The sequence below is a fragment of the Merops nubicus genome, unplaced genomic scaffold, assembly GCF_000691845.1.
Source record: "Merops nubicus isolate BGI_N331 unplaced genomic scaffold, ASM69184v1 scaffold15626, whole genome shotgun sequence".
NCBI lineage: Eukaryota > Metazoa > Chordata > Aves > Coraciiformes > Meropidae > Merops > Merops nubicus.
Genome location: NW_008614472.1, coordinates 1 through 12,033, shown reverse-complemented (window position 1 = coordinate 12,033; position 12,033 = coordinate 1). Strand labels below are relative to the sequence as shown.

The 12,033-nt window shown below is 53.0% G+C and overlaps 1 protein-coding gene across 1 annotated transcript; it reads right to left on the bottom strand.

The window, feature by feature from the left end:
* Positions 1-7,098: 7,098 nt before the first annotated feature.
* Positions 7,099-12,016, bottom strand: TOR3A (torsin family 3, member A; the record flags this gene model as incomplete). Its single annotated transcript, XM_008942247.1, has 5 exons — positions 7,099-7,349; positions 7,655-7,779; positions 9,913-10,088; positions 10,729-10,994; positions 11,905-12,016. Coding segments are annotated over 5 exons (930 nt in total), but the record flags the coding sequence as incomplete, so codon positions are not given.
* Positions 12,017-12,033: the final 17 nt, after the last annotated feature.

Sequence of the window (12,033 nt, the reverse complement as noted above, 5' to 3'; positions counted from 1 at the left end):
CTACTGTCAATCTGGGTAAGAGAAATACACACGGGGAGGGGGTGGGAACTTTTTTTCTGTACTGATGCTTTCAAAAGGAAAGACTGATACTTGACTATGTGAAGTACCTCAGATCACTGAGTTCTCACGTTTACAGGTTCATCTCAAAAAAAATGGGGATGGAGAGGGTGGAGTGAAGCTGTAAGGGGCAGAACATCAAGTATTTGTCCCTACCTAGTCAGGCTGATCTGCTTGGTATGGCAAGTGAAGGAAGTTCCTTGTTCCTCCCTTGGAGAGGCAGGAGACTGGATGGCAGGTTCTGGCTCTGGGAAGGATGGTCTGATGTGCGATAGCTGGAGTACTAGAGTGGCTGCAGGCCACTCGGCTGTACAGCTCCTCCCCTGTCTGCACTAACGTGTGCTTTGGCCTCCTGAGAAGGCAAAGGAAAGGCCCCAGGGCTCCACTGGCACCAACTACCGAGCACTCTTAGCTGGAGGAGCTCTGAAGGGGGAGGTCTAATGCACTGACAGTGTTCGGAGCTGCTGGAGGTGGATGCACTAGCCCAGATGGCTTCCACAGCGCTGCTGCTGCTGCTGCTGTAAGGAGAACTGCAAAATTAGTTAATATATGAACCCGTCCCTTTTCCCTCCTGTCCACCTCATCCACCACATGTTCTCATCGTTGTCGTACTGGAAGCATCAGGGATGCTGGGCAGACTTACCACTGGAATACCCCCTTCCCCATCACACAGCCTTCACTCAGCTGACACCTTTTTCTAGTGGTCTAGCACAGGTGCTGCTCGATGGTCTTTTGTGAGTAGTTTGGGGCTCTTGCACAACTCACTAGTGTTGTTATTGGGGTGGGTGGGTTGTTTTGTGTTTTTTTTTAAAGTGTTAGATTGTTTTTACCTTGTTGCCAGTTTGATTCCCCAGTTCAGTTTCATGACCTTGAGGACCCACGGTAGGTAAGGCAAAGCCTCTGGCTTGTTCTCCACATTCCTTTAGCAGTCACAGCACTGCAGGGCCAGCTGGAGAGACAGAGTAGAGCCCAGCTGCCCCCCACGCCCTCGCTGCTGCAGGGCTCCCGGGCCTGGCCCCACTCTGGGTGTAACACTGACACCTTGCTGACGGCGTCCCGAGGTTTGTTCTGGTGCTCACTGCTCCCCCAGGCTTTCAGCATCCCCGCGTGTGAGGCTGAGCAGGGGGAACCACAACCATCTTTTTTTTATCTATTCCTGTATTTTAAATGCTAGACCAGACTCGCATGCTGTCGCGGAGGGAACGCTCACGTAAACTTCCTGAGCTGTGACAACAAATGTTACAGCTCTGCCTTGGAGAACGCCCGCTGGGTTGTGGCCTCTGGTGTCTGATGCCTCCTGACAATCCCAGAGTGACAGCAGTCGTGTGGTTGACATTGTCTTCTTTGGCCCTAGTGCTGTTTGTAGAGCGTTGTGGCCTCAAAAAGCTGATCTGCATGTGCTCACAACTCCCCAGGGTGTAAACGTACGGGCAGGTAGGAAGAGCTCAGCTGACAGAGAAGAGCAGGCCTGATACCTGGCACCGACCACACGTTGCTCTGCATGCTGCTGCTCACTTCACAGTATTGGTGATGATAGAGGATCTCACTTGCTTTGCACCTTAAATCTTTTATTTTTGGCTAAAGTGCTTTTTTTAACTTGTTTTTAAAGTGTGACTGTGCTGCTTTTTGTTTGAGCATTTAGAGTTGAGCTGGGGCACAGGTGTGAATTTAGAAGATGGGCACTTCCATTTCTGCCTCAAAACATTTCCCTGTTGGTGCCTGGAAGCAAGCTGGGCTGTCTCTGTGACCGTCCCTGTTTTTTTCCATGGAGCACAGCGAGACAGGGGCCTGAAAAAAACTTTAGGAATGGGCTGGTGTCTGAGTATCCTCATTTTATTACTGGTCTGTGGTAAATGAAGTTGTGTCACGATGCATGAATGCACACTGGTGGAGCAGCATGCAAGGTAAAATGGACCACATGAGCTTCGCTGTCCAAGTAAGTGAAATGGAGGGAAGCAAAAAAAGGAACCCCTGCACCCCAACTGACAGGCACTAAAGTGAATTCATTACTACTCCCAAGTCAGTTTTACTCCAGTGAGCTGGTAGCTAAGTGGAGACAACTGGAAGTACAGCGTAGGTTACTCATCCTGACGTAGCAGTACCCAGCCCACCCAGCAAAGCTCTGCTCTAGGGTGGTCAGCTTGCCCTTGGGCCAGCAGGGCAGGAAGGTCGCCGAGCACCAAACCGTTATCTTGCAGACTTTGCGGAGGGCGTGCAGGGGTTTATCTTATCTCTTCCAGCCAGCTCTGCTGAAGGTGTGCGCCAGCTGCCTTTGGAAAGGTGACCTGCGAGGGGAAGGAGGGCTGTGGTGTTGCTTCACGTGGCCTATCAAACAATCAAAGGGATTTAAAAGATAAGGGAGCTTTCTTCAGGGCAGGTCCTGTTTGCCCTGGCAGACAATCATGTGGTTTCATCACCATGCTACCCCTCGGCCTAGGGCAGACAGACTGACACTGAAGTGATTCTCAGGGGAAAGATATTTCAACCAGAAGATGTTAAGGCTGTTAGTCCAGTTCTGATGAGTATTTTCAAAGAAGCTTCTTTTTTTTTTTTTTTTTCCCTTGAATGCCAGTCTTCCAGAAAAGCTCCAGAAAAAGTGATAGAATAGCAAACAATTCCTGGAATCTCCAGCTTCTCAAACTCCCCTCTTTCAGCCCTTTCTGAAGAAGCTAACTGTGCCTCAGTGCAGGACTGCTTCCCCTTCATTGGTCATCCCCACTTCTTTGCAGACGCTGCCTACTTGCTCCTCCCCCAGGGCAGAGGGGATGGGCAGTGGCAAGTAAGGAAGTCCATCTGCTTTTAAAGTCACAGGATGGCTGAGGTGGGCAGGGATGTTCAGAGGTCATCTGGCCCAACCCCCTGCCCGAGCAGGGCCACCTACAGCCACTGCCCAGGACTGTGTCCAGACAGCTTTTGATCTCTGTCTCCAAGGATGGAGACTCCACAACCTCTGTGTGCAACACAGAAGCCCATTCAGTCCTGATGTCGCCTGTGGTGGGAAAACGGTGGAATTCAGGGATCTGCTTGTCATCACTCCTGCGGAGAGGAGTTTCCTCTGCTCTTACCTGTTGTCTTACATCAGATATGTGGATGGTAGCAGAGGTAGTGCTCAGTTGACACTATTTTTTTTTTTTTCTCCTAAATAGGAAGCTGCAGAATTGCTGCTGCTTCTGCTGCCCAGGTGTTTTATTCCCAAACTGGAATCTCTGGCAGGATAGCAAAAGGATGATACCTGGACAAGCTGGTTCTGCTGTAATTCGCTGTTGCTCTTCCTTTCACAGCTACTCTCCTAAAATTGTTCCCATTCCTTCTCCCTTTTGCTGGGTTTGGCTTTCACTTCAGCCTTAAAGGCTGTAGCAGCTCCTCTGCTTTCAGCCTTGTACAGTGTGTTCAAAGTGACCCAAGGACAGCTGAGTCCCATTGTTTGTCCCAGTGAAGAGCAGAGCACTGTTTAGGGTAGAGAATAAGGCATAAAGTCCTGTTGCATAAAGTCCTGTTGCATTTGCTTTGCTCACCATGGTCAGGCCTCATGGGGTAAAGGTGCAGCTGTGGCCAGGCTCTCTCACTTGTACTAGCATGAACTAGAATTTGTAGGAGTCATCTCTGCAACAGGGGATGGTGTCAGGTGGGGCCTGGTAAGGCCGAGCACGGAGCGTGTGCTCACACGGGTGAGCTGGCATGGGGCACTTTCTCTTCTGGTTGCTGTGGGGCATTAGCCGCCTCACAGGCCCAGTTCTCTCTCCTTCCTGCACTGTACACCCTTCTTAACCCCAGAAGGGCAGCACTTCAGTTCGATCCTGTTTTTCATTAGTGTGGACAGGGGTGAAGCTGAATTAAGAATCTGGGTTTTGGGACTGCATCAAATTTAGCTGCTGGGTGAGTGGAACTGAATGGAGCTGTGCTCTGATGCAGAACACAGCAGGGAAGGGTGGGGTGGGAGGAGCTGTCCCTTCCCATCCTCACACAGGACGTTTCTCCCGAGCACCACTGGCCTCGTGTCAGCGCCAGTCCCACACACACGCTGACAACCCGCAGGGTGTGCTGAGGCAGGAGTTCTAGAGCACGCTGCTGTCTGCAGGCAGTGGGAACAAAACCCCACAGGGTGGGGCAACAGCTGCACCAAAACTGCTGGGTTGAGGGAGCAGCTGAAAGGCAGCGGGTGTGAGCGCGGGCAGGGGGGTCACGCCAAGCCCCCCACGCCTGTCCCACTCACCTGAGGCAGCCGAGGCACTCTGTGTGCTCAGCTTGTCGGTGCTCGTGGGCATCAGCAGCTGTGACAAGTGCCAGCGAATCCAGAAGATCATTTCTACAAGTGTAACAGGCTGCTGCCTTCTCTTCTAAAATGCTCAGCCCAGCCCTCCTGCTGATCAGGAGCTGGCAGGAAAACCAAAGGGAAGCGACTACAGCACATTCAGAAACCTCCCAGTTCAGCGAGCGCAGCCCCAGTGGGCACTGGGGTCACGTTCCAATTGCCCGTAGTGTAGAGCAAAACCCACGGCCCGTTCCCTGGTGGTAGGCAATAGAGGGTATGGGACACCCGATTTATTTCTAGTACCTACACGGTGGGAGCTGTCTGTACCAAAGGAAGTTGTTCTTCCCAATGTGTCTGTCGCGCGTGGGGGGTAAAGCCCGATCGGCTCGGCACGCTGTGTGTATCGGTAGCGAACTCACGGAGGGCAGGAATGGATAAAAGTCAAACACGTTAATCACCAATCACTCTACCAGTGTTGTCAACTGTTTTTGTTTTTGATTGTTATTGTAATATATTTTGGTTGTTTTTCTAATTTAATTCTCTCACTATCGTCTGACTGTGAACTGCGAACAGTGTTAAACTTGATGTAAATAAGGCCCTTTGAAGGGCCTCTTTGCCTGTCGTTCCACAAAGTTTTGCCAATTTGCATTTTGTTTTAAATAAAGGTTGCAATATTTTATTGGCAAAAACTACTTTTGAGCATATGCATCTTTCCCCCACCCCCTTGAATATTTGAAGCTGCTCAGCACTAACCTGAAGTTTCTTATTTTGGGTAGAAAAGATAAGATCGTTATAAACCTGTTAAAAAGAGAAATAATTTAATTCTACCAGGTCGATAAGAAAAGCAGTGTCTTTTATTTATACCTTTAGAATCAAACAATGTTGGCACAGAGTGGTCCAGGAGAGCGGTTATTTTTTGCGGTTCTTGCTGGTGGGGTCAGGTCATCAAAGGCACACTGAATTCTGAAACACACAGGAGTGACCCGGCAGCACAGGGCCCTGCCTCATCTGCTTAACAGTTGCCCTTGTTAGTAACACCACTGCCTCTTGGTCAGTCATGAGTAAGACCTGCTTAAAGTGCCAACTTCACACCAGCCCCACACTGGCAAAACAGCTCCCTCCCACTCCCAGCAGCACTGGTCTAACCCAGACAGCTCAAGGTTCTTTTCTGTGTTAAAAAAAAATAAAAATAAAAGGTTATTCTGAATTACACAGCCTTCTGAGCAACTAACCTTCACCTAGCTAACTAGCAATTTTATAAACTTTGTGTTATAAAGCACAACCCAAGCTGTCTCCTCCTGTGGGGCTGCATCCTCCCTTCCCCAGGTGCACCTCCCTCCGATGTTTACCAGGCTGCAGCTTTAGGCTCGGCACTTGACCGTAAGAGATTAACCACAGACCAAGTCTCGGCGAAGCCTGGTAACGGCGTGCTCTGGCACAGGCCCTGTGCACCAGTCTGGAGACAAGGGGCAAGCCTAAACCCACTTCTTGTCAGGTGAGCAGTCAGCGTCTGGCTCATCTTCCTGCCTTGGACTATGAAGCCTCGTTAGGTAACAGAGCTGGCGTGCCTGGAGGGGAGCACCAACTCAAAGTCTGCAGGCCTATTCACTGTGTCTGGTCAATCTTTTCCCAGAGGTCGTGCTGCTCATCACTGGCACCACAGAGAGGTTCAAAGCTTAAAATAGACCAAAGGTCCACACAGGGGGTGTCCGGGGCGCTAAGCCCTGTCCTTGGCATGTGCTGTTTCACCTCGCCGCCCCAGCCCAGCTGTGTTGGAAGGGAGTTTTGACCTACAGGTCACAAACTGATTCCCGTAACGCTGTTGAAATTTTTTGGTCCTGCTGTAACATACTTATCACCTGGCAAGTACCCAGACAGCAAACAGCCCCGTAGTGTAGTAATGCTGATACTAGCCAAAAAAACACAGCATGCAACGTACTGAAAAGAAAAAATAAAATAAAAAACTCTCCCCGTTGAAAGGGGAATTAGTCTCCCCCTTTTTCATTTTGAAAATGAAGCAAACAGGTTCTCTGCCAAAATGAGGAGGCTGGAACTAGATGATCTTTAAGGTCCCTTCCAACCCCAACCATTCTGTGATTCTATGAAACTGCTTAGACCTCACCCCACATCTGCTTCCATACAACGAAAGAGACTCAGAGAGAGGGACACTCCAAAGCAGGAGGATATGGATTTGACATCTCCAGAGGAGATTATTCAATCATTTTCTCTACTCAAGGGCCTCCCTGCACAGACCATGATCCTGGTGCACATGTCCCTAAGCAGCAGATGCCTTGTGAGTACAGGAAAGAAACAGAAAGAAAAAACAAAACAAACCAAAAAAACCCTCAGCTCCAGCAAAACAGCTCTGTGCAGTTTTGAGAAAACTGGGGACAGGGATGAGGACGTGTTTTCTCCTGGACTGTCTCAAGAGGGTCACAGTCTGTCTAAGGCCTTCACTACATGCTAAGAAACCAAGGACTTGCTCACACCAAAGCCCCTGTCAGCACGACCCAGCCACTAGTTCAGGCTACTACCTGCTAAAAGAAGGAACCTGAAAAACACCAGAGAGACTCCCAACACAGCCAAGCACGGGCTGTCCCCGTGCCCCAGGAGCCAGGCTGGGCAGGGGGCACCTCCTCCCCTGCAGACAGTCCTCGGAGGAACACGGGCTCCAGTCTCTGTCACTGTGCAAGTGGGTGGCTGCATAACCTGCCTACCCCACCTTGTGGAGGAGAGCAGCTCCTGGTGTGCTGAACCACCTTCACCACGGGTGTGATCCCACCTGGCGTTCAAGGAAGGAAGTAATTGATGCGCTGGGATACAGACTTGCAGCCCTGTGCAGAGAAGAGCTTCTCCTCTTTGGGGACAAACACCATCATCCCAGCCACCTCATCGAGGGCTGCCTCAGTGTACGGTTGTCCACGGGCCAGGAAAGCATCCCGTGCACAGAGCTTCACGTGGTGGTACTCCAGGGGCAGGAATGGCACGATGAAATCAATGAGGTTCTCTTCGAGGAGGCGGCTGCGGGTGTAACCGCTTTCTGCAGCAAACACAAGACAAAACACGTGAGAAGCTCCACCCCAGAGCTGTCACCTCTGCTTGGTGAGGCTTGTCTCACCGAGGGGCTGTCCTGGCTCATCCAGCCCCATGTGGGTGGACAGAGACACTGGCCTGTAAGACCTGGCCAGCCCTTGGTCTGAACACAGAATGTCACTACGTCTTGCCCGCCTGGGGCCAAGAGAAGCCCGAGTCCCCAGAGGAGCCTGGATGCACCCCTGCGGTGTCAGACGGGCAGGTTTGTGGGCAGCCTGTCCGCAGCACCCCCCAAGCGAGCCCGGCTCTTACCTTCAGGCTCCTGCAGCTCCCGCCGCAGCCGCTGCTCCAGGAACTCCATGGAGATCTCCTCCCGCGCCCGGCCCGCTCGCCAGAAGTCCAGGGCGACCTCATTGATGGCGTTGCCGCCGAGATTGCTGCGGATACGCGAGGGATGTCCCTCAGTGGTGCCCCAGGGATGTCCCTCAGTGGTGCCCCAGGGATGACCTGCCGAGGGCTGCCGGCAGCCTCCCCTGCAGACAGGCCTCAGCAACTCTGCTGGCAGAGGAGGCTCTGCTGTGTAGGATCAGAACCTGAAATGCCACCACATGGGGGAACCAGCTGTCTTCCCAAAAAGCCCCTTTCTATAGGCATCTATACAGCTACCTTCCATCCCGCCAGCTCAGGCCCTGGGGCAGCTGCTTGCTCTCCTAGGGTGAGATCAGGAACCAGCAGAAGCCTCTACCTTGGTCAGTCCCCTGTCCTGCCTGGGATGCCATTGGCTTTGCAGGTGACACTTGGCTCCACACCAAACTCTGAACAAGCCACCCCCAAAAGTCCATGTCAAAGGGCAGGGCATATGGCTGGAGTCCCAGTAAAGGTTCAGGGCAGGGATTCAAGTGGTAGCCGTGCCCAAGGGACAAGGCACCACAGCTCCCACACGAGGACTCCTCTGGACACCCTCTGCAGGGGCAGCTCCATGGTGGGGGATGTGAGGCCCCAACAGCCAGCGAGGCTCCCAGTGCAGCCCCTCGCCCTGGAAGGCAGTTCAAGGCCAGGCAACCCCCAAGGGCTTTGCAAGAGCCTCAGACAACAGCCCCCAGCCCCAAGTGCCCCATGCCACCAGTGAGCTGGTGATACTGGGAACCAGCTGGCTGCAGAGCTTACATGGGTGGGAGGCAGAGGGGCACAGGATGACTTGGATCTCGCATGATCTCTCTCCTCTCTTGTCAGAGACTCTGGGCACCTTCCCCAAATGGAGAAGCAAAATTAAAAAGCCACTGGTTCCTGCCCACTGCCTCGTTAGCGTTGGAAGCAGCTTGTACAGATCCTGCTCCCACCCAGGCAATGGGAGAAACTGCCCCTTTTGACCGAGGACAGGCAGCCAGTCCCAGCCCATCCCCTAAACCTGGCCAAAACTGCAGGACCAGGCCAGCATCCAAAGGAGCCCTGGGGCAGAGCCAGCCCTTCTATGACAGGTCTGTGTCACACTGCCAGTGGGTATGATGAAACACCGCTGCAGTTCAGGGCACCCTGCTCCCCTCTGCTTGGTGGCACAAAGGGACTCATGTCCCCCTTGCCCCCCACAAGGTCAGTGCAGTGCAGCTGGCAGCACGTCCACCCTGCCCTGGAGCAACAAGGGAGACTCTGCCACCTCCACCACGGCTCCTGCCAGTGGCCCATGCAGGTGGGACTGAACCGTGGTCAGCTCCACAAGCACAGGGCACATATACAGCTCCCTCAAGGGCAGAGAGGAGGAGCTTCTAGGGAAGTTCCCTGGGGAGCCACCAAGCTTGGAGGTTAGAACACTCGCCTGGATGTTGGGAGATGGAGGACAAATGCTCTGCCCAGAGCCAAGCTGAAGGCTGTAAGTCCTAAACTGAATGGGGCCCAAGGTGCTTATCTCCCCTCAGCATTTCTCACTGCCTACTTCAGGCAAGTGCCTACCTCACATCTGGGTTTTGAGATGTCTCACTTCTCTCTCTAGGTGCATCCCAGCCAGGCTTGAGTCAGAGGCAGCACTGGGGTGCACACATGCCCAAGTCCTTTCTCTGGAAGAGTGTTTGGATGTGAAAGGAACCAACTGAACCACAGGATGAGCTGATGCCAGGATCAGCCTTCGCAGCAGACTGATGACATTTCAGCCTGCAGCCAGGGCCTGGCAGTGGGAACTCCCCACCTCCCATTCCCAACTAACAGTGCCACGTTGTATAAGAACATTCTGCCAAGACCTACAGCCCCAGCTTTCCTCCCTGGAGTACGGGATCGCCCTGCTCAGCTGCACAGGGGCACGCTGCACTAGCTCTGACCTCACTGGTTCCTTGTCTCAAAGCCTACACACCAGGCTCAGGTGTCCCAGCTAAGATGGACCTCATCTCCCCCTGCAAATGCCCTGTATCCAGGGATAACGCCCAGCATCTATAAATACAACTGACCATGGAGGCAACCACCTCTTGGCAGAGATAGACATTTCTTTCCCCATTCCTGCAGCCTGAGCCTCTATCACACACCTGGGGGGATAAATTCCATCACTTCATTCCTCCCCATCCCTTTGGGGGTCAAGAAATTACCTGAGGAAGAGGAATATGGACCTCCGGTAATCCACCTGGCCCTTGTTGCTGTAGCGAGCCATGAAGGGCTTGATGGCATCCAGGAGGCCGGAATGCAGCTTCTCTGCCTCATCGAAGATGAACAGGGACTGCTTGCAGAGCTGCACAGTCTCACTGATCTGCTTCTTCAGCTGAGCCTGCAGAGCAGCAGGGAGTGAGACGCCTGGCAGTGGTCTCCGCACAGGGTCATCGCGCCCGGGTGCCGTGGGTGAGCCCTGGCTGGAGCTCAGTGCCACAGAGGCCTCCCACCCGGCGGGACGGGGCACAGGACAGGGGCAGCAAAGGCAGAGAAGGACCGGGTCAAGAGAGGAGTAGTTTAGTAAGTGAAAGAAAGAGGAAGAAAGAAATAACACAAAGCAAGTGATGCAGAGACAACCACTCACACCTACCACAGACAGATGGGTGCACAGCCAGCCTCAGAGCAACAGTTTCCTACCCCAAAAAACCCTCCCCTCAGGTTTTGTTGCTGAGTGTGCTAGCAAGTGGCATGGAAGATCCCTTTGGTAAGCTGGGGTCAGCTGACCGGTGTGTGCCTGCCCAGCTTCTTGTGCACCCCCAACCTACTGACTGTGGGGGCATGGTGGGAGGAGGAGAAAGCCTAGAGGCTGTGCAAGCACAGCTCAGCTGTGACCAGAACACTGATGTGTTATCAACACTGTTTCACTCAAAAATCCAAAACAGCAAGATATGGGCTGCCATGAGGAGAATTAACTCCATCCCAGCCAGACCCAGTACACCAGACCCTCCCCACAGCCACACCGTGTTGTTGGCTCTCACCTTGTACGAGTCCACGTACTTGTGGTGGGGGAAGTGGAAGAGGGAGATGAACACCCTGACGCACTCGCTCTTCAGCCCATCCCGGTACAGGTGACTGGCCACCATACGAGCCACAAAGTTCTTGCCTGTACCGGACCAGCCGTGGAAGGAGAGGACCAGAGCCTTCTCTGGCCGCGGGCTCTGCAGGAATCCTTGCACTGCCCGGAAGACAATTTCTTTGGCCAAGTGTTGCCCATGGAGCTGAGCATTGAGGTCTGCTTCTAGCCCTGCAGAAGGGAGAGAACAAGAGCTCAGCCTTAACATGCCAGCTCAGCTGCTGCTGTGGGTGGGAGTAAGAGGAGAAAACGTGGCCAGCACTAAGCCCACAGGACTGAGTGAAGTGGCTGAAGTGGCAACTAAAGCCACAGGTCAATAAGACAGGCAGAAGGAAAAACTTGACTTTGAGGGTGCCAGAGCCCTGGGTCAGGCTGCCCAGAGAGGTTGTGGAGTCTACTTCTCTGGAGAGACTCCAAACCCACCCGGACACAATCCTGGGCAACCTGCTCTGGGTGACCCTGCTTTAGCAGAGGGGTTGGACGAGATGATCTCCAGATGACCCTTCCAGTTCCCACCATTCCATGATTCTGGCTGTACCATGTCTGACCACAAAAAGACACAGATCTACCACCAGTTCCTTTTTCCCTTTGGGATGTAGAGGAGATATTTGACTACTGTGGAAAGCACTGAAGCCCTCATGACCTCGCAGCAGAGGGTATGGACTGCAGAAATCTCAGGGCCAAGAAAATGCAGTAACACCTACACAGGGCTTACACACAGGTCTCAGTGCTTCCTCCTGACCTGGGGCTGCATACTGGGCCAGTTTGGATCCCACTGCATATGCTTGTGAGCTACTGGGGGCTTGTGGCAGCCTGGAGCAGACTTGCTGTATGGTAAAGAACAAACTCTCCTGTCGTTTCAGCGCTACAAATGAATAATGGGAAACAGGACTTATCTCAGCCCCTCACCCTTCCACCAGCTCAGCATCCTGATCAGAAATCCCCTTTACTTACATCACTTGCTAATAGATACTTTTGAAAAAAGAAAAAAAAAACCGCAAACAAAAAGAGAGAGAGGCACAGGGAAAGGCAGCAGAGACAAGCGCTGCCCGGGGCCCCGCGGGCACAGCACAGCACCCACCTGTGATGTTGTTGACTATCCTGCAGTCTCCCGTCTTGCAGCACTTGCCGAAGCTGCAGTACCAGGCAGAGAGGATCTCCAGGTACTCCTGGCCCACCAGAGGCAAGCTCCAGCCTGGAAAAGGCAGCG